Genomic DNA, 23,250 nt, shown 5'->3' with positions numbered 1-23,250 from the left:
GACTGACTAGCTACAGATGCCCATAAAGGACAAACGGAACGGCAGGGACAGGGTGGCTGTTTTTCCATTTCACCAAATGTGCTATTAAGAACACGGACCCATTACAAAGCATTACAAAGAAAGGTGTAGATGAAATAAGAATTAAATAAAGGGCTTTCCATGATATTGATATCCTGGCCGATGTGGGTTGAAGTTAAGGATTCAGTGTAAATTTGCATTGCACTTATAAATGAATAATGTCTACATAGGCAATGTTGTAGTTAAATTCCTGCAGTCACTTATGAGAGCCTAGATAGCCTATTTTAAATACATACCCCACGTTTATTTAATGCATTATTATTGCACTGCATTATTTTGATCTGTACTGCCACTCACAACTCTGAATAGGTAGCTGAGGTATATCTACACATTGCCATATTGGGGAATATCAGAGGGCCAAGCAGTCGGTAGAGAGCCTGTTGGGATATTCATACCTCACAGAGTCCTCCCCTTTGCTCAGCGTGGGGTCTTCTCCCCCAGTCTGCTGTCAAGTTTGTCCACAAATTTTATATGAATAATTTATCAGGAGTATTACAGGATCGATGTCACGTGTTTTACATCCCCTTCCACACACCTGACACAGCTTTTTTCACACAATTTTCCAAAGATAATCTGAGTTACAATTCATGTCTCCACTCATCCATGTCAGGTTCACATGACTACATAAATAAAAATACGAAATTTAATTGTTGTCTGATTGAGAACCTGGAGGCAAACTGAACACGAGTTAATTTTTAGCACAATTTTACTTAATGCCACAATGCATCGCCATGTCTCTGTCCATGGTATTGTGTGGTTCACACACGATATGCATCAGTTCGTAAGAAACTGTCCTTAATCATTCAGGGCAACTGGTAAATTCCATGCATAAACCTAAATTATCTGTGATTGGCACAGTACTGGGGTGCTTGCATAGAGTGCTTGCATGTGGTGCTCAAGGCCTGTAGTTCTCTATTTTTCCACAAGGGGGTGACAGAGCACCACCAGTCTTCACAGCAAAAATGATATACTACAGAGGAAGCTGCTGGGTCTGCTTGGAGTTTTTCTTACAAAGCAGTTATTTGATCAAAGCAGATAATTACACAGGCAACTCACCTCTCCCGGTTTCCTGGGTCTGGATTGGTTGCTGACTTTAGGGTGAAAATAAAAAGCAGCCACCTGGCTCTCCAGGACCAGGGCTAATTGAGTGATTGATTACCGTTTTGGCCAGACACTCCACTCACCTGGTGTCTTATGTGTAAACCAGTCCCTGATTAGAGAGGAAGAATGAGAACCAGCAGCACTACTGGCCTCTACGACCCAATCTGAGTCTCCCTGCTGTACAATTTTACCCCCCTCCACCCCTCGAAATTCAATGTTACTGTTCACTCTGCTGTGCCCTCTCTCTCTCTCTCTCTCTCTCAGTGAGGTATGGTCGAGGCAGTAGCACGCAGGATTAGTGTTGAGGTTGTAATTTTGCGAATATTAAAGACTAAAGAAGCAGAAAAAGCTCTAATCCCTGTCAGATCCCGACCTGATGTAGCTGCCCAATTCTCTCACGTTGAGGGGATTAACCAGCCCACCAGCATCCAGGGTCGCCCGGGAAACTGGGCCGGGGGCAAAATGTAAGGGAAGGGGTGTTAGTTAGAATGGGGTGGGGGGTGGGGTGGAGAGGGGGTATGTAGGGTGTTTATTTTTTAAATGGTTTCTATTTATTGAGCAGCCCAACCAATTAGCAGGCCCTTTATGCATTAGAAATGTGGTATATTACTTTAATGTACATGATGCATGAACACATGAAGGAAAGATTAAGTAATAAGAAAGGTTGTGCTGGAATGTTCTGAGCTGAGTGTGACGTTACATTCACAACACAAGACTGCCAGACTCATACGGCCCTCACAAGACTGCCAGACTCATACGGCCCTCACAAGGCTGCCAGGCTCATACAGCCCTCACAAGACTGGTGACCAGACTCATACAGCCCTCACAAGGCTGCCAGACTCATACAGCCCTCACAAGACTGGTGACCAGACTCATACGGCCCTCACAAGACTGCCAGACTCATACAGCCCTCACAAGGCTGCCAGGCTCATACAGCCCTCACAAGGCTGGTGACCAGACTCATACGGCCCTCACAAGACTGCCAGACTCATACAGCCCTCACAAGACTGCCAGACTCATACGGCCCTCACAAGACTGCCAGACTCATACGGCCCTCACAAGACTGCCAGACTCATACGGCCCTCACAAGACTGCCAGACTCATACGGCCCTCACAAGGCTGGTGACCAGACTCATACGGCCCTCACAAGGCTGGTGGCCAGACTCATACGGCCCTCACAAGGCTGCCAGACTCATACGGCCCTCACAAGACTGCCAGACTCATACGGCCCTCACAAGGCTGGTGACCAGACTCATACGGCCCTCACAAGACTGCCAGACTCATACGGCCCTCACAAGGCTGGTGACCAGACTCATACGGCCCTCACAAGACTGCCAGACTCATACGGCCCTCACAAGACTGCCAGACTCATACGGCCCTCACAAGACTGCCAGACTCATACGGCCCTCACAAGACTGCCAGACTCATACGGCCCTCACAAGGCTGCCAGACTCATACGGCCCTCACAAGACTGCCAGACTCATACGGCCCTCACAAGACTGCCAGACTCATACAGCCCTCACAAGACTGCCAGACTCATACGGCCCTCACAAGGCTGGAGTATTGGGGTGTTGTTAGTTCATGTTCTGAGTGGGGGGCAAGGTGGGGGGGGGGGGGGGGGGTGTTACAGAGAGTGTGTTCAGGGTCACTAATGACTGACATAAAAATAAAACACTGAAACGTGGTCCAGTGGTTAAATTGCTTGGTTGTATGAAGAGTACTCCTGGGTCAGATCCATTATCTGCTACAACAACCCTTTAGACACAAGTGTCATTCCTGCAGGTTACAGACAATTTTACAGAAACATCTGTATTCACTAATGTTCAGAAAGTAATCAAAGCTCTAGCATATAATTGGATATTTTGGTTAAAGTGTTTCATTGAAAATTATCATCAATCTTCAGAAGTGCTTTAAAATTTTACTAGCAGCAAGAAAATTGCATCAAGTACAAATCTGACCCAGCACTAGCGAAGAAAAATTTGGATAAAATATGAAATGACAGTAAATATTAGAATGTTTGTGGCTGAATGAGACACCAGCATCCAAAAGGGTACACATGGGGTGACAATGATGATTTAGGTCTTAGGGTCAAATCTGCAGATGAACATGATGTCTGGAAGTGTATTTTTTGGAGAGAAATGATCTGTCAGCAGCTAAGGCAGGTTTCTATTTGAGTACTTCTGACTTTCTCTCTCCTCTTACAGCTCAATCTCTCTGTCATCATCTCCATCCTTTCAAACTTAAACACGCTCATCTGCTCTCTGTTTTATTCCTTCACTCGTTCAGCTGGTTAATCTTCTGCCCATCTGGCAGAGGGAGTTGGGTGACATGGATGTAAACATGGAGCCGTACTGTACGTTAGAGTATAATACTGCCCGTTAGGGTATAACACTGTACATTAGAGTATAACACTGTACATTAGAGTATAACACTATACATTAGAGTATAACACTGTACATTAGAGTATAATACTGTACATTAGAGTATAATACCGTACATTAGGGTATAACACTATACATTAGAGTATAATACTGTACATTAGAGTATAATACTGCCCGTTAGGGTATAACACTGTACATTAGAGTATAATACTGTACATTAGAGTATAACACTAGACATTAGAGTATAATACTGACCGTTAGGGTATAACACTGTACATTAGAGTATAATACTGTACATTAGAGTATAACACTAGACATTAGAGTATAATACTGCCCGTTAGGGTATAACACTGTACATTAGAGTATAACACTATACATTAGAGTATAATACTGTACATTAGAGTATAACACTGTACATTAGAGTATAATACTGGCCATTAGAGTATAATACTGCCCGTTAGGGTATAACACTGTACATTAGAGTATAACACTATACATTAGGGTATAACACTGTACATTAGAGTATAATACTGTACATTAGAGTATAACACTGTACATTAGAGTATAATACTGTACATTAGAGTATAACACTGTACATTAGAGTATAATACTGCCCATTAGGGTATAACACTAGACATTAGGGTATAACACTGTACATTAGAGTATAATACTGACCATTATGGGATAATAGTGCACATTTAGGTATGACACTGCTCAATATGGTATAAAAGGCCACTGTAATATTGATATTTATCACTGAAATACAATGTCTTTAATACAGAATACAAAAAACTGTGATTTGATAATATGGTTTTGACAGTGTTCTATTAATATAATGTCATACATCACTCCTGAATATCAAATAAAAAGAAAGAGATAGAACACTGGGACAGAGAAAGCATATACACATGATATGCAAAGGTGGGGGGGGGGGGATAAAGAGAGAGAGATGTGGGGGGGGGGGGGCTTGTTTTCAGGATGAGAGATGCTTTTGAAAGCGGGTTAATGCAGTACTTTATTTTTAGAAAGCAGATGCTTTCAATGGTATTAAAACTGACTTAACATCAATGTTCCTGAGTAGTCATCCCGTACCGTACCCTCATTATAAAATCAGGCTCAGAGCAAATGTGGGCGACTGATACTCTCCTCTCTGTGCACTGGGTCCTTTGGCACCGCAAGTTGTTGCTCGGCTGAAATATATCACAGTACACACAAAAACTACCACACACATCACAGTACACACAAAAACTACCACACACATCACAGTACACACAAAAACTACCACACACATCACAGTACACACAAAAACTACCACACACATCACAGTACACACAAAAACTACCACACACATCACAGTACACACAAAAACTACCACACACATCAGAGTACACACAAAAACTACCACACATCACAGTACACACAAAGACTACCACACACATCACAGTACACACAAAAACTACCACACACATCACAGTGCACACAAAAACTACCACACACATCACAGTACACACAAAAACTACCACACACATCACAGTACACACAAAGACTACCACACACATCACAGTACACACAAAAACTACCACACACATCACAGTGCACACAAAAACTACCACACACATCACAGTACACACAAAAACTACCACACACATCAGAGTACACACAAAAACTACCACACACATCAGAGTACATACAAAAACTACCACACACATCACAGTACACACAAAAACTACCACACACATCACAGTGCACACAAAAACTACCACACACATCACAGTACACACAAAAACTACCACACACATCACAGTACACACAAAAACTACCACACACATCACAGTACACTCAAAAACTACCACACACATCACAGTACACACAAAAACTACCACACACATCACAGTACACACAAAAACTACCACACATCACAGTACACACAAAGACTACCACACACATCAGACTACAGACAAATACAACCACACACATCACAGTACACACAAAAACTACCACACACAAAAACTACCATACACATCAGAGTACGGACAAATATAACCACACACATCACAGTACGAACAAATATAACCACTGTGTCACAGACGGTGTTGTAACACAGTAACATAGCATAACATAATGATGGAATAGGCCATTCAGCCCAACAATGCTCACCATTTTCCTGACTAATTTGTGCCCAGTGCTCTGATTACCTACAGGCTAGATAGTACCTAAAACCATATAAGGCCACTACTACATGGCATGGCAGGCTATTCCACACAGTGATTATGCTCTGCATGAAAAAATGCTTCCTGATGTCTCTGCGAAATTTACCTTCTGCTACTTTCCATTTATGTCCCCTCGTTCTACGAACAGAACTCAACCTGAAGATTCTCGTAGTAGTTGTAGTTTATTTTAAAAATCCCTTTTCTGAATTTAAAAGACTCAATTAAATCACCATTAAGTCTCCTTTTACTAAACTTGAAGAGATTAAGCTTTTTAAGTATTTCTCCATATGTTTTATCTTTCACACCAGGAATCTATTTGGTTGCCCTTCTTTGAACCTTTTCCAGAGCCTCTATATCTTTCTTGTAGTCCAGTCCCCAGTATTTTTCCAAACACTGACAAACTCCTTCCACTCTCTCTCTCCCTCTCTCTACCACAAACAGGAAGTGCATGTCAGTCACAAGCAATCAAGTAAGAGGGCTTTGTACACATTACATGGCACAGCTGAAGTGATAGTGTATCTAAGTGTAACAGTGTTAGAGACAGGGCTGTAGTGATGGTGTATCTGAGTGTAACAGTGTTAGAGACAGGACTGTAGTGATGGTGTATCTGAGTGTAGCAGTGTTAGAGACAGGACTGTAGTGATGGTGTATCTGAGTGTAACAGTGTTAGAGACAGGGCTGTAGTGATGGTGTATCTGAGTGTAGCAGTGTTAGAGACAGGGCTGTAGTGATGGTGTATCAGAGTGTAACAGTGTTAGAGACAGGGCTGTAGTGATGGTGTATCTGAGTGTAGCAGTGTTAGAGACAGGGCTGTATTAGAGACAGGGCTGTAGTGATGGTGTATCTGAGTGTAACAGTGTTAGAGATAGGGCTGTGTTAGAGACAGGGCTGTAGTGATGGTGTATCTGAGTGTAGCAGTGTTAGAGACAGGGCTGTAGTGATGGTGTATCTGAGTGTAGCAGTGTTAGAGACAGGGCTGTAGTGATGGTGTATCTGAGTGTAGCAGTGTTAGAGACAGGGCTGTGTTAGAGACAGGGCTGTAGTGATGGTGTATCTGAGTGTAGCAGTGTTAGAGACAGGGCTGTGTTAGAGACAGGACTGTAGTGATGGTGTATCTGAGTGTAGCAGTGTTAGAGACAGGGCTGTAGTGATGGTGTATCTGAGTGTAGCAGTGTTAGAGACAGGGCTGTAGTGATGGTGTATCTGAGTGCAGCAGTGTTAGAGACAGGACTGTAGTGATGGTGTATCTGAGTGTAGCAGTGTTAGAGACAGGGCTGTAGTGATGGTGTATCTGAGTGTAACAGTGTTAGAGACAGGGCTGTAGTGATGGTGTATCTGAGTGCAGCAGTGTTAGAGACAGGACTGTAGTGATGGTGTATCTGAGTGCAGCAGTGTTAGAGACAGGGCTGATGCTGTAGAGTGAAGAGGCTTTGTGCTAAAGCAGCTTTCATATGAACATTTTTATCCAAGTGGAGCCGCAAAGGCCTGACCATAAAAAACACAAACAGTTTTCAGTGGGTTAGGAGGCTGGATTAAAGCCCTGCTTTCTGCAGCACAAGGGAACAACAGACAGGAACATGAAAGAGTGAGGGGATTGAGGACAGACTGAGGAGAGAGAGGGAGAAAGAGGGGATTAACAGAGGAAAATGTCCACACTGGGTGAGGATGGAGGGGAGAAGAAGGGAGGAGAGGAAGAGAGGAGTATACGGATGAGCAGACAGTCACAGCAGTGTTTAAAAACGATGAAACACACTGAATGAACCTGCAGTAAGTCCATGGAGTGGTGATTTATATCCACCGCAAACAAACAACCAATCACTTTTCTCTCTCCAACAGGACTCCACAGAGAGGGAGGGAGGGAAGGTGGGAGAGAGACAGAGAGGGCGAGAGAGGGAAGACCAGTCCAGAGTGTGTTTGTCGTCATTGGAGAGGGATTCTCCAGTGAGAACAGGATGGAAGGGCCACAGGAGAAGACAGGAAAAAGGGTAAGGACTCACTGTGTGTGTGTGTGTGTGTGTGTGTGTGTGTGTGTGTGTGTGTGTGTCTGTGTGTGTGTGTGTGTGTGTGTGTGTGTATGTGTGTGTGTGTGTTTGAACATGTCCTTTCTGGTGAGTTGCAGTGACCACCCGTCTCATGCTGTAGCTTGGAGCAATGCCTGCACTGACCTATAGGAGGCAGTGCAGTAGCTCTGTCTCAGTCAGAATTCAGACAAACTTCAGCTCGTCAGTCACTGATCTTATGTGTGCCAGTCAGTCAGTGTCAGTGCGTGGTCTGTCAGTAATTTCTGGTGGGCAGTTTTTGGTCAGTGAATTAGAAAATGAGTGGATTGGTGTGTATGTAGACTTGTGAGGGAGTCAATACTGTTGTGTTGGCGCTTATATGTATGGTAATATGTATGCATCAGTGAGCCACCTCATTGTTGGAATTATTTTTAAAGACAACTTGGCTGCCTCTTGAAATGTCAGTAAATATTACACATTTTAAACACTCTTGCAGATACCCAAGAACTAGCCAATGGCATTTGGAAGAAGAAATTTGTTATGAATTCTAATCAGGGTTAAATCTACTCTGCTAGATTATATTTTGTGTTTTTTGGAATTATACACACTCTGTTAGAATGGCCTTAAGGTTAAGCGTTAAAGACTGTATGCTAAGTGCTGAATTGGGGTGTCACTGTGGTTTTAGGGGTCTGTCTCACTAACACAGGGGTGTGGGTCTGCAGTCATAGATTCTGTAGAACATTTAAACATGTTTTGTGTTTTAGCACAAACCACACCACCCCCTACCTTTGTGTGTAGATTTAAGGAACTCAAGATTTTTTGTATTTTAGTCTTATGTCAAAGGTTATTTGTTATGACAGAGCTGGTCATTGACTTGTGTGTGTTATTACAGACCAGGTCTGTAACTTGTGTGTGTTATAACAGAGCTGGTCAGTGACTTGTGTGTGTTATTACAGACCTGGTCTGTAACTTGTGTGTGTTATAACAGAGCTGGTCAGTGACTCGTGTGTGTTATTACAGACCTGGTCTGTAACTTGTGTGTGTTATAACAGAGCTGGTCAGTGACTCGTGTGTGTTATTACAGAGCTGGTCTGTGACGTTGTGTTATAACAGAGCTGGTCTGTATCTTGTGTGTGTTATTACGGACCTGGTCTGTAGCTTGTGTGTGTTATTACAGAGTTGGTCAGTGACTTGTGTGTGTTATAACAGAGCTGGTCAGTGACTCGTGTGTTATTACAAACCTGGTCTGTAGCTTGTGTGTGTTATTACAGAGCTGGTCAGTGACTTGTGTGTGTTATTACAGACCTGGTCTGTAACTTGTGTGTGTTATAACAGAGCTGGTCAGTGACTCGTGTGTGTAATTACAGAGCTGGTCAGTGATGTTGTGTTATAACAGAGCTGGTCAGTGACTCGTGTGTGTTATTACAGACCTGGTCTGTAACTTGTGTATGTTATAACAGAACTGGTTTGTAATTCATGTGTGTTATAACAGAGCTGGTCAGTGACTCGGGTGTGTTATTACAGAGCTGGTCTGTAAGTCGTGTGTGTAATTACAGAGCTGGTCTGTAACTCGTGTGTGTTATTACAGAGCTGGTCTGTAACTTGTGTGTGTTATTACAGAGCTGGTCAATGATTTGTTCATCTGAATATTTAGGTGATTCATTAAAATATTTATTCATGCGTTGAATAATAACACATTATTACTATGAAAGAACCCAACTTTACGCGTCACCTCTCTGTAAAATGAATAGTACATTACAGGTATTTAGCAGACGCTCTAATCCAGAGCGACTTACACTTTTTACATTTATCCATTCATATGGCAGGATATATACTGAAGCAATGCAGGTTAAGTACCTTGCTCAAAGGTACAACAGCAGTGTCTCACCCAGGTATCGAACCTGCGACCTTTAGGCTACAAGACCGGCTCCTTACCCATTATACTACAGTGCCGCTCGAACAGTAACTATAGCGGGGGTACCTGTAGAAAGTGACGTGGTGCATTTCCTCATCCTCAGGCTTCCATAAAGAAAAAGATGGAGAAGCTGAGGCGGTGGAGCACTTCCTCCAGCTCAGCCAGTGTGGAGGGGGTGGGGGGCCGTGCCAGACCCCCCCGAAACAAGGCCCTGAGCCTGCCTGCGCCCCTCGGGGGCGACCCGGACGGGGAGGGGGGCCTTCTGCACGAGATGGAGAGGAGGAAGCTAAGGCCCATTGTGGACTCTGTCTTTGGTCAGGTAAGAACCCAACCCCACTCCTGTGCTGTACTGCGCTATGTGAACATGTAAGAACCCACACAGGTAACCCAACCCCACTCCTGTGCTGTACTGTACTACCTGAACAGGTAAGAACCCACACAGGTAACCCAACCCCACTCCTGTGCTGTACTGTACTACCTGAACAGGTAAGAACCCACACAGGTAACACACACCCACTACAGTTTGTAGCTGATGTGTACTTCTGCTATGCAATCACAGTGAGTCTGAGAGAGCGACCCCTGGTGGAATGATGAGTTTTTGCTGTAATTTCTTTGTGTAAGCCTCAGAATGGTGAGCTACAGCACTGGCTGTATCTCAGTAGCAGGCTGGTGATGGACAGCCAGGCAGGACTCTGTTAAACCACCGCTCCCTGCGTGCGCTGCCCCTCAGCCGAACGTCCTGCTCACAGAGGGGCCGGCAGCTGGTGACGTGAGCTTCCCCAGCGAGCGTGACATCAGCGCAGTGGCGCTAAACCCTGAACACGCCAGCGCGATCTCTGCCAGGTCACGCTAGGCCCAGGCCATGCAAACCTCACACGCAGGAGGCATCGGGTCACGCTAGGCCCAGGCCATGCAAACCTCACACGCAGGACGCATCGGATCACGCTAGGCCCAGGCCATGCAAACCTCACACGCAGGACGCATCGGGTCACGCTAGGCCCAGGCCATGCAAACCTCACATGCAGGACGCATCGGGTCACGCTAGGCCCAGGCCATGCAAACCTCACACGCAGGACGCATCGGGTCACGCTAGGCCCAGGCCATGCAAACCTCACACGCAGGACGCATCGGGTCACGCTAGGCCCAGGCCATGCAAACCTCACACGCAGGACACATCGGATCACGCTAGGCCCGGGCCATGCAAACCTCACACCCAGGACGCATCGGGTCACGCTAGGCCCAGGCCATGCAAACCTCACACGCAGGACACATCGGATCACGCTAGGCCCAGGCCATGCAAACCTCACACGCAGGACACATCGGATCACGCTAGGCCCAGGCCATGCAAACCTCACACGCAGGACGCATCGGGTCACGCTAGGCCCAGGCCATGCAAACCTCACACGCAGGACGCATCGGGTCACGCTAGGCCCAGGCCATGCAAACCTCACACGCAGGACACAATGTCACGGTCAGAAAGAGCCGTGGGCGGGATCAGCACTCAGAGCAGCTGTGTGACTGTGGGCCACCTGTAGCCTGCATCTCTTCATGGTAAATTGTAAATGGTAAATGGACTGCATTTATATAGCGCTTTTATCCAAAGCGCTTTACAATTGATGCCTCTCATTCACCAGAGCAGTTAGGGGTTAGGTGTCTTGCTCAAGGACACTTCGACACACGCCCAGGATGGGGTTTGAACTGGCAACCCTCCGACTGCCAGGCAATCGGTCTTACCTCCTGAGCTATGTCGCCTTCATTGCCGTGTTGAGTCACTGTGTTAATGCCCCACTGGCTGCTCTACCTGTAGTCTGTAGCTCTTCAGTGCAGGAATGTTCAGTGCCATGTTGAGGTACTGTGTTAATGCCACACTGGCTGCTCTTACTGGAGTTTGATGTGTTCAGTGGTGGCTCATGAATTAAATGCCAGGATCTTACCCCTAAACCCATCCTGACCCCCCGACCAGATTTCATTTACTTTTCCTTGATTAACAAGTGCATCAGTTATCTGAATAATCGGCTGCCCAGTAATCCCTGCACTGGCTTAACTGCCTCGTTCTGCTCCTTCTCGTTACAGCAGAAAATGCCGAAGACTTGACAGTAAAATTCATTAAATCTATTTAATGTCAAAGAATACACATCACTTAAAGAAGTTAGCATTTAGAGAAGCAGCAGTGAGTGCAGCGCACAATCAATGCTAGCAAACAAATCCAAGAAAATCAGTCCTTTTTCAAGAGCATCTTTCATTCGCAAGATCAGCACAGATCAGGTTCACGGATATTTCAGATATTGAATCAGGAGTAGGTCGCATTTATCCACAAGCTGAAATCTATGGATATAAAAATGCTGCACAGTTGTTGAGTTTGTAAAGAGAAATAATGAGAACAGAAAATGAAATAAGTAGCTGCACTCATAGTTAGTGATAATTCAGCTAAAGAGCTGCTTGGTTGTTAATGAAGGAACAGAAGCAGAGATGGGCTGTGGGTAAGACATGGCTTAAGGGCCAGATGTCCCCATTTTCTGTTTGAAGCTCCCTAGCTGCACTGACTGTACCTCCCCATGCTGCTTATTGCCCAAATAACCTCTCGTACCAATCACAGCCGGTTTGGGCCTGGGTACGAATCCGGTTCTGAAACATCGCACGCCATTTTGAATCGGGGGAGTGATTTCTGTAAAGGAATCTGAGTTGGCCACTGCCAGCTACGCAATCAGACCTTATCAGCCAATCAGGACAAAATCCACCCGCAGATTGAACAGCCTCATGTCCAGACCTAATCAAACGCTCCCACATCCAAATGCATGATTGCAGCTCAAACGTTACTGTGGGTTGCTGAACAAAGTGAAGAGTTGAGGATTTAATGTGATAATTATTCCCACTTCCAGGGATGAACTCGTACTTGCACTGTAAACATACACACCACTGAACATCAAGCCTGTGCTATAAACATACACACCACTAAAAACCAAGCCTGTGCTATAAACATACACACCACTGAACACCAACCCTGTGCTATAAACATACACACCACTGAACGCCAACCCTGTGCTATAAACATACACACCACTGAACACCAAGCCTGTGCTATAGACATTCACACCACTGAACACCAAGCCTGTGCTATAGACATACACACCACTGAACGCCAAGCCTGTGCTATTTTTCCTCACCATGAGTCAAACAAACACTTCCTCTCTTAAAAGAAACCGTCCAGACCCACAGTGCACCTGTACAAAGTGTCATGAGTAAAACTTGACTAACTATATAGCTAGCTAGCTAGCTAGCTATGGCATGTCCTCACCTCTGTAACGTTACTTGTTGTCCTCCGTGTGTCCATACATCTGTATCGGTGGTACGCACTAACTAGGTTAACTAAAGTAGGCGAAACGCTAACATGTTAGGGTTAGCTAAAGTAAGGTTAAGGGATAAAGCTGTGCTTAAAAATCTCATGCCATTTGAAGTGATGATTTTTGGAGATGCACCTGCACATGCGTCCTACTAAACGAAGCACCACCTGCGCATGCGTCCTACCAAACTTCCCTCTCAGGTCGTCCATGAGTGAGTGAGCGAGTGAGTGAGTGACCATAATTTGCCACACATAGCCCACGGCAGCAGGCAGTCCTGCGTGCCGTGGGAAAAACTCATGATTTGGAGTAATATACTAAATGCACGGTAATTAGCATTTACAGTTTAAGTACTAGTTAAGCACAGTTAAACACAGCTTGACAGCTGAAATATAACATCAGCCATGTTACAACATCACTGCAGATACAACATAGAGTCTATATTACACTTACCATGTACAGTTACAGTGTGTATTAAGCACTGAGTGTATATTATATTTACAGGATTTTACACAATATGTATTAAACTTTGAGAGTATATTACACTTGTAGTATATTACACTTGCAGTGTATATTGAACTGTAGCCTGTAGTGTATATCACACGTACAGTGTTTAATATACTCTGAGTGTATATTAAACTATGAGCTTATATTAATCTTAGAATGTTGAGTAAACATATACTGTATGTGAAACTTATATATATTAAACTTTTAAACTTTAAGCATAAATTAAATTGATATAATAGCCTGTATATCAAAGTTATAGTGTACATTACATTTATAATTTAAACGGAGCATATATTAAACCCTCTCTCTCACCCCCCCCCCCCCCCCCCCCCCCCCCCCCCCCCAGGAAGGGATGGCGTTGAGGGATGAGATGGGGGTATTCATCGGGAGGAGATTATCCTGTGAGATTATCCACTTTAAGGATGCAATGATCCATTTAGATATATATTCCCTTACAGAGAACATGGACTGAGAGTTACATATACACACGCACACACGCACACACACGCTTACATGCGCACACGCACACACATACATGGACACACGCACACAGACACACACGTATACTTAAAAGCACACACACGCACTCACATGCTCACAAACACACACACACACACACACACACACACATACACACACACTCACTCACTCACACACACACCCACCCACACACTCACACACACACACACACACACTCACACACACACACACACACACACACACACTCACACACACACAAACACACTCACACACAAACACACTCACAGAGACACCCACACACTCACACACACACACACACACTCACACACACACTCACACACAAACACACTCACAGACACACACTCACACACACTCACAGACACACACTCACACACACTCACAGACACACACTCTTTCTCACACTCTCACACACACACACACACACACACACGCACACACACTCTTCTCATTTCTAATTGGACATTCTGTAATAAAGACGGCCTGTATCTGTGGCAGCTGCAAGTGGGAAATGGAAGATTTTCGATGTAAAAATAGAAAACATCTAAATAAATAAAAAACGGCGATATTGACATACAAAGCACAAGCATCCAGTGAAGCCGAACGTAATAGGTCTTGCTGAAAAGCTGTTGGCCAAGTGGGGTACAGAATGTAGATGTGGAATATTAAGAAATAATAGGGAGAACACTAAACTCGCTTTTTCAGTGAACTTCCATGCCCTCCAGTGAGCTATAGCTTTGTCTTGTACCCCCTCTTTGAGTGAATCTCCACTTTATAAATATGAAAGTAAACGCCTCTAATTGAGATACTGTTTTTCAAACTCTTCAATTATTTCTGTCACAGCTTAAATTTTTTTTCTCCGATCCGCCATATTTATGTTTTAAGTTGTTTTGAGACAACTGGCTTGCTTCCGTTAGTGCGCAGTCTCTGCTTGTCAGCACACAGCCCCCCACCCCCCCCCTCCTCCCCCCCAGCAGATACACAGTTAGAACATTCGTGAATGGCTGGACCCATTGACACCAATGAGGGCTCATTTGAAAGTTTACATTCTTGTTTAATGTAGCTACTTGAATGACTTAAAAGTAAACCTATGGCTGTTCAGATAACCAAGTGCCTGCTGAACAAAATACTACTGCAGTAAAGAAAGCATTGGGTGATCAGATAGGCCAGCCATGGATGCCTGTTGGATTACAGAAACATTTACATTGACCAAAGAGCCATAAAGACACAACTTCTAGATATACTCATAAAACTTTCTGAATAATTTTTGAATAAACATAGCGGGGTGGGGTGGGGTGGGATGGGGCGAACTGGGGCAGGCTGGGGGGTAACAGGTGCTGCTGATGTACGGTGTAAAGGCTGCATTTTGCTGTTAGAAGGCTGCAGAGAGAAGCTTAAACACACATTAGGCACTCAGCTTGACCTGACCCGTGCAGACCTGACCCGTGCAGAGAACACTGATCAAGGAGACAGATTACTGAGGAAAAGAGTGGTATGAGCTGATGTCAACATGGGAGGGAGAGAGAGAGAGAGAGAGAAAGCTTTGTGGGGTGGAGAGAGAAGAGCTCGCTCTCTACTCTCTCTCTCTGTCACTGCTGCTCTAGCTTTAATATCATTGTTATTCTCTCAAGCTGACACAGTAAACCACAAATGCCCTGGAATACTGCTGTACAGACTGTTCTCTTCAAATACATGCATGAGAGTGTGTGTGTGTGTGTGTGTGTGTGTGTGTGTGTGCATGCGTGAATGTGTGTGTGTGTTTGTGTGTGTGTACATGTGCGTGGGTGTGTGTATGTATGTGCATGTGTGTGTGTGTGTGTGTGTGTGTGAGTGTGTGTATGTATGTGCGTGTGTGTGTGTGTGTGTGTGTGCATGTAGCACTTCAACATTATGCAGTTATCATAGCGTCTGGAAAAGAACAGCTTGGAAAGATCTTATCATACAGGCCTTCTGTAATCCTCAGCCTCATTAGAGATGTGTTTAAGATTATACTGTAGTTTACAAATGCTTTTCAACAGGATGTTTTTCCACATTGTAAAGCAAGGGGATCGACTTATCTTTTTGTCACTGCTGAGCCCATCGGTGAAAATGATTGTATTAGCCTGCCATCTGCTGGCCATTAATTGGCACTGCAACAAATGTCATTAAATCACCTTCACTGCTTCGAGTATCTCGTGCTCACCTTCTAAAACCCCAAAAACTCTCAGTGCAGCCTGATCTGTTCTGCGCAGCCTGATCTGTTCAGTGCAGCCTGATCTGTTCTGCGCAGCCTGATCTGTTCTGAGCAGCCTGATCTGTTCAGTGCAGCCTGATCTGTTCTGCGCAGCCTGATCTGTTCTGCGCAGCCTGATCTGTTCAGTGCAGCCTGATCGGTTCTGCGCAGCCTGATCTGTTCTGCGCAGCCTGATCTGTTCAGTGCAGCCTGATCTGTTCTGCGCAGCCTGATCTGTTCTGCGCAGCCTGATCTGTTCTGTGCAGCCTGATCTGTTCTGCGCAGCCTGATCTGTTCTGCGCAGCCTGATCTGTTCAGTGCAGCCTGATCGGTTCTGCGCAGCCTGATCTGTTCTGCGCAGCCTGATCTGTTCAGTGCAGCCTGATCTGTTCTGTTGTCTCAGTCTTTAACACACTTCCTGTCTCTCCCTTTCCCTCTGTTTTGCACCGCAGGACAGAAACTTGCGGCCAGAGGAGATTGAAGGTAGCAAAATGTGAACCCTGTGATATCTCACAACCCAGCCCCCAAATTCCCTCCTCAAACTTTGCTACCCCCTTTGACAGTTCCCTTTCCTTTGACCAGTCATTCTTATTCCTGTCTCTCTCAGTCTTGCTAGACCATAGTAATTTTAACCATGTTATTTTCAGCTTTCCTCCCTGTTCAGTCTGGAATGTGCTCTATTGTGTTTCTATGAGCTGTATTCACAGGTGTTGTAAAAAGCTGCCTCTGTGTGTGCAGAGCTGAATGAGGCCTTCAGAGAGTTTGATAAGGATAAGGACGGCTTCATCAGCTGTAAGGACCTGGGGGAGTGCATGAGGACCATGGGCTACATGCCCACAGAGATGGAGCTGATCGAGCTGAGCCAGAAGATCTGTGAGTGCAGAGTATACTACAAACACAGCATATACCACTGCATACCACTGCACAAACACAGCATATATCACTGCATACCACTGCACAAACACAGCATATACCACTACATACCACTGCACAAACACATCATATACCACTACATACCACTGCACAAACACAGAATATATCACTGCATACCACTGCACAAACACAGCATATACCACTACATACCACTGCACAAACACATCATATACCACTACATACCACTGCACAAACACAGAATATATCACTGCACAAACACAGCATATACCACTACATACCACTACTCAAACACAGTATATACCATTACATACCACTGCACAAACACAGTATATACCACTACATACCACAACACAAAAACAGCATATACCACTGCACAAACACAGTATATACCACTACATACCACTGCACAAACACAGCATATACCACTACATACCACTGCACAAACACAGTATATACCACTACATACCACTGCACAAACACAGTATATACCACTACATACCACTGCACAAACACAGTATATACCACTACATACCACTGCACAAACACAGTATATACCACTACATACCACTGCACAAACAGTAGGCTATATACCACTACATACCACTGCACAAACACAGCATATACCACTACATACCACTACACAAACACAGTATATACCACTACATACCACTGCACAAACACAGTATACACCACTACATACCACTGCACAAACACAGCATATACCACTGCATACCACCGCACAAACACAGCATATACCACTGCACAAACACAGAATATACCACAGCATATACCACTGCACAAACAGAGCACATATCACTGCATAACACTACACAAACACATCATATACCACTGCAACACGCTGCACAAACACAGAATATACCACTGCACAAACACAGCATATATCAGTGCACCACTGCACAAACACAACACATACCATTGCAACACACTCCACAAACACAGAATAAACCACAGCACAAACACAGAATATAACACTGCATCACTGCACAAATATTAACCCAAGGAGGTTTTGGAGGGGTCCTGCTGTCTGTAAATGGCAGAGTATAATAGCACGTCTGCTCCTGCAGGTGGCGGCAGAGTGGACTTTGAGGACTTTGTGGAGCTGATGGGTCCTAAAATGCTGGCAGAGACAGCAGACATGATCGGAGTTAAGGAGCTGAGAGACGCCTTCAGGGAGGTCAGTTAACCTTCTGTATGAAACTACCCTCCTGCCTCACACTGCCAGGGCTGTATGAAACTACCCTCCTGCCCCACACTGCCAGGGCTGTATGAAACTACCCTCCTGCCCCACACTGCCAGGGCTGTATGAAACTACCCTCCTGCCCCACACTGCCAGGGCTGTATGAAACTACCCTCCTGCCCCACACTGCCAGAGCTGTATGAAACTACCCTCCTGCCCCACACTGCCAGGGCTGTATGAAACTACCCTCCTGCCCCACACTGCCAGAGCTGTATGAAACTACCCTCCTGCCCCACACTGCCAGGGCTGTATGAAACTACCCTCCTGCCCCACACTGCCAGAGCTGTATGAAACTACCCTCCTGCCCCACACTGCCAGGGCTGTATGAAACTACCCTCCTGCCCCACACTGCCAGGGCTGTATGAAACTACCCTCCTGCCCCACACTGCCAGGGCTGTATGAAACTACCCTCCTGCCCCACACTGCCAGAGCTGTATGAAACTACCCTCCTGCCCCACACTGCCAGGGCTGTATGAAACTACCCTCCTGCCCCACACTGCCAGGGCTGTATGAAACTACCCTCCTGCCCCACACTGCCAGGGCTGTATGAAACTACCCTCCTGCCCCACACTGCCAGGGCTGTATGAAACTACCCTCCTGCCCCACACTGCCAGAGCTGTATGAAACTACCCTCCTGCCCCACACTGCCAGGGCTGTATGAAACTACCCTCCTGCCCCACACTGCCAGGGCTGTATGAAACTACCCTCCTGCCCCACACTGCCAGGGCTGTATGAAACTACCCTCCTGCCCCACACTGCCAGGGCTGTATGAAACTACCCTCCTGCCCCACACTGCCAGAGCTGTATGAAACTACCCTCCTGCCCCACACTGCCAGAGCTGTATGAAACTACCCTCCTGCCCCACACTGCCAGAGCTGTATGAAACTACCCTCCTGCCCCACACTGCCAGAGCTGTATGAAACTACCCTCCTGCCCCACACTGCCAGAGCTGTATGAAACTACCCTCCTGCCCCACACTGCCAGAGCTGTATGAAACTACCCTCCTGCCCCACACTGCCAGAGCTGTATGAAACTACCCTCCTGCCCCACACTGCCAGAGCTGTATGAAACTACCCTCCTGCCCCACACTGCCAGAGCTGTATGAAACTACCCTCCTGCCCCACACTGCCAGGGCTGTATGAAACTACCCTCCTGCCCCACACTGCCAGAGCTGTATGAAACTGTTTATTTAATGTTAAATGACTTTACTGTGCTCGTTAAGCGCCCCCCTCTCTCTCTCTCCCCCCTCAGTTTGACTCCAACGGCGACGGAAAGATCAGCTTCCCGGAGCTGAGGGAGGCCATGAGGAAGCTGATGGGGGAGCAGCTGAACCCCCGAGAGATCGATGAGATCCTCAGAGACGTGGACCTGAACGGAGACGGACTGGTGGACTTTGAGGGTGAGAGAGGGGGAGGGAGGGAGAGAGAGGGAGAGAGACAGAAAGAGGGTGAGAGAGAGAGAGACAGAGAGAGGGGGGGAGAGACAGAGAGACAGAAAAAAGAGAAGGAAAAAATTAAAGTAAAGGCGGGAGATGAGAGAGAAGGAGAAGGATTGAGAAAGAGCAAGAGGGGGAAGATCGGCAGCAAGGGGGAAAAAAGAGATAGAGAGAAAGACACAAGGAGCAAGAGAGAGACACAGGGATGAGTGAGAGAGGGGTGAGTGAGAGGGAGAGGGTGCGTGAGAGATTTTAACTCAAGACAGTATTATGTCATCCCCACCTGTACTCAGGACACTGTGATGTCATCCACACCTGTACTCTGGAAATTGTGATGTCATCCATGCTTGTACTCGAGAAACTGTGATGTCATCCACACCTGTACTCAGGAAATTGTGATGTCATCCACACCTGTACTTGAGATACTATGAAGCTGTTTCTCACCTGCTGGGTCTAAATCAGAAAAGCTTCCCTGTCTGTTTCCATTAAAGCACACTCATTCATTCATTTATCTACATCCCTCATTCACTGGGCTCTCTCTCCCCCTCTCTCTCTCTCTCCCCTTTTTCCCTCTCTCACCCTCTCTCCCTTTCTACAGAGTTTGTCCGAATGATGTCCCGCTGACACAGTGTGCAGCGTCTGAGGGGCCAATGGAAGAAAGGGGAATGGAAGATGCCCTCGTTTGTGAAAAAATGCATTTTCTGTACATGGACAACATTTTTGTGTATAAATGTTATGAATGTTTTATGTTTTGTTTTTGAGAACTTCCTGGAGTATATACATACCATGACCTTGTTCATTTGGACAGTTGTGTAAATATATGTGCTGTGTTTAATACTGCATTGTAATATGCAAGAGAATGTATTTTTAATTCTACAAGGTAAAAGCATTCTAGACCAGACATGATATAAGGTCTTAATGTCCATATTCCATGATAGGGAAGTGGACTTTGTACCAAACTAGTTTGGACTTTCGGACTCTGTACTAAAATAGTTTCCCTTTTTGGAGCCACAGTGGCCCTAGAGAATAATAAATACACTTAAATCTGAGCCATAAATAACATAAACATGTATCCAGACCTGAACATACACAGTACATATTAGTCTGTGAAATTCTGTGGTTTCAAATGTTAGCATGACCATGTCACCTGTAAAAGTTCTCATTTGAGCTCTTTAGCGTTTCTCTGTCAGCTTATTGGTTACTGTGCAAGGCGTGGCAGTTACATTCAAATGAGCTTCAGAACTGTAAAAGATTATTGCAGAGTTTGAGTGTTACTACTTTGAGGAAATTTAATTTTAATAGGGGAGCTGGAAATCATGACACTCAGAAATCGAAGATTAATCTTCACATTTTTTGGACATTACTTCAGCTGATGCAACAGCTACAGTTTGTAATTTGTGCAGAAACATTGTCCTGGACACAGTAATGACTTCTGAGGAATGGATTTCTGCAGATGCAGGGTTATCTCACAGATTTTTCACTAAGAGGTGCATTTTAAGGAAGGATGTACAGCCTATTTTAATTTCATTCATTTTCTTGATGAGAATTTAGTGTCATTTATACCACTGTTCACTTATGCAAAAATACAATTACATTTTTAAAAATGTATGTCATCAGTAAATATTGTACAATTAATTTGTATAAAGTGCTCATTTACTGTGTCATTACAAAGATGTTGAACATGTGATGCTTCTTTCGTGACAGAAAAGCAAAATGCTTCCCCAGTGAGGAGCAAATAGAATAATATTCATAAAGCATTCTCTGTCACATGGGTCTTGACATTTCCCCGTTGTTGTGTAAATCCATCGGGGAGTTATGGTTTTAAAACAAAAACATTATCTTCCAGAGGAAACAGAAGGTCAGTGTGGTTCCACATACAACAGTCTCTGTCATAGAATTATCACTTCACTGATATGTGTCTGATGTGGTGAGTGACCCTTCATGGTAAAATTAAAACCCTATAAAGTGACCGACATATCAATATGGCAGAAACAGAACAGTATTCCCTTTCCTACTGTACTTCCAACTGGACTGGCTTTGTAAACCTCAAATAACCCAAAAGACACGATGTGCTGTAGAAGTCAAACCAGCTTCTGAGATCAGCCATATGCACTAGATAGTTATTTATTTATTTAGAAGATAAAATACTGATGTACGCTTCGTATTTGTGAGGTAGCAAGCCACTTCCTGTCACCACCTCACGTCTGACCTCAGCTCTGGATTTCTGATCTCAATGACTGTAAAATAATCGATAAAATAATGTTAACGTTACTAGTTGGCTAGCTGGGATCAAATAAAGTGTCTAACTTGTTAACTAACGTTAGCTCGCTAGCTAGCGGTGTTAGCCAGCTATCGAGTGCAAGTAGATCAGCCACAGAGCATGGAAAACTAGCATGCAAATGATCTATGCTCTGCAGCTTGCAGCGCGCGTACATAACAGGAGAAATTCGGGGCTAAACAGTTGTCCAAATCATCTAAAAATTATTATTTCTTCAAACCTAGTTGCGAGCTAACGTACTCTAATAATCTCAGAGCACGGTCACACATACAGCAGCGTGCCAGGTGAGAGGTACCAGTATAGTTTGGTCATTTGAAACGGAACGGTGTACACCCTTCATATTTACTACCCGGACTCCGTCCCCCCGCCCCCATTCCCAGCCCTGGATCTAATCGATGATTAAGCAGTTGAGAATATGAGATGTTTCGTTTTAGCATTTAATAGGGTGTTTCATTGAGCACCTCTCATTTTACAGCCAACAGAAACTCATGGAACACCCTGAATGCCTCAGTCAGACAGTGCTGTGTCTGGTCTTTGGTCATTAAACTCTGCTGGGTCTGGTCTTTTGTCTTAAACTCCATCGTTGGGATGCCCGCTCCGATGTCTGGTCAGCAGGATTTACCCCAGACCTCTCCAGAAACAGTTCAGTCAATAACTCCCTCCTAGCCCCTGCTCTATGTATTTACCCCCAGCAGCCTCACAGGGGTCCTTGTGGTACCTGGCATTCTTGGCAAAGTCTCCCTCTGAAAGCAGCTGCTCCACAATGCAGAACTGGAGAAAATTACTGAAATTGTCAACTTTGTTCCCTGTCACCAAAGTTTGGGAACCGGTGCCTAACTATGATTAGTACAACGACTGCTGTCATCGTTTTATGCATATAGACATGGACAGAGATTGTAAAGAAAAACATTATTATTATTATTGTTGTTGTTATTATTATTATTATTATTATTATAAATAAACATTTATATGATAGTTATTGGTTCGATTGTAAATACCGGTGTGAATTTATTCTTAATTATTATTCTAATTTTGTGAAGCAGAAGCCAGCACTCCTCCCCACAGCCTCCTATTCCCATACCATGACAGGATGGCGTTGATGGAGTTCTTGTTTTAAAGGAGTGTAATGTATGTTCTTTAGGGCT

General features: G+C 44.9%; 1 protein-coding gene across 1 annotated transcript; it reads left to right on the top strand.

Moving 5' to 3' along the window:
* The first annotated feature begins 7,337 nt into the window (after nucleotides 1-7,337).
* cabp2a (calcium binding protein 2a) lies at nucleotides 7,338-21,535 on the top strand. The gene is made up of 7 exons (XM_035417372.1): nucleotides 7,338-7,755; nucleotides 9,789-10,004; nucleotides 16,693-16,723; nucleotides 16,979-17,113; nucleotides 18,220-18,329; nucleotides 19,644-19,791; nucleotides 20,426-21,535. Exons 1-7 carry the CDS (start codon nucleotides 7,723-7,725, stop codon nucleotides 20,449-20,451), a joined length of 699 nt encoding a protein of 232 aa, XP_035273263.1. The 5' UTR covers nucleotides 7,338-7,722; the 3' UTR covers nucleotides 20,452-21,535.
* Nucleotides 21,536-23,250: the final 1,715 nt, after the last annotated feature.

Source organism: Anguilla anguilla, chromosome 5 (genome assembly GCF_013347855.1).
Source record: "Anguilla anguilla isolate fAngAng1 chromosome 5, fAngAng1.pri, whole genome shotgun sequence".
Taxonomy (NCBI): Eukaryota; Metazoa; Chordata; class Actinopteri; order Anguilliformes; family Anguillidae; genus Anguilla; species Anguilla anguilla.
The sequence above is the reverse complement of the archived record's forward strand: the minus strand, read 5'-3'. Positions and strand labels throughout refer to the sequence as shown.

Coding starts and splice junctions, on each gene's coding strand:
- cabp2a (XM_035417372.1), top strand. CDS start 7,723: ATGGAAGGGCCACAGGAGAAGACAGGAAAAAGG. Junction 16,724..16,978: donor GCGGCCAGAGGAGATTGAAG/GTAGCAAAATGT, acceptor CTGTGTGTGCAG/AGCTGAATGAGGCCTTCAGA. Junction 18,330..19,643: donor TGAGAGACGCCTTCAGGGAG/GTCAGTTAACCT, acceptor CTCCCCCCTCAG/TTTGACTCCAACGGCGACGG.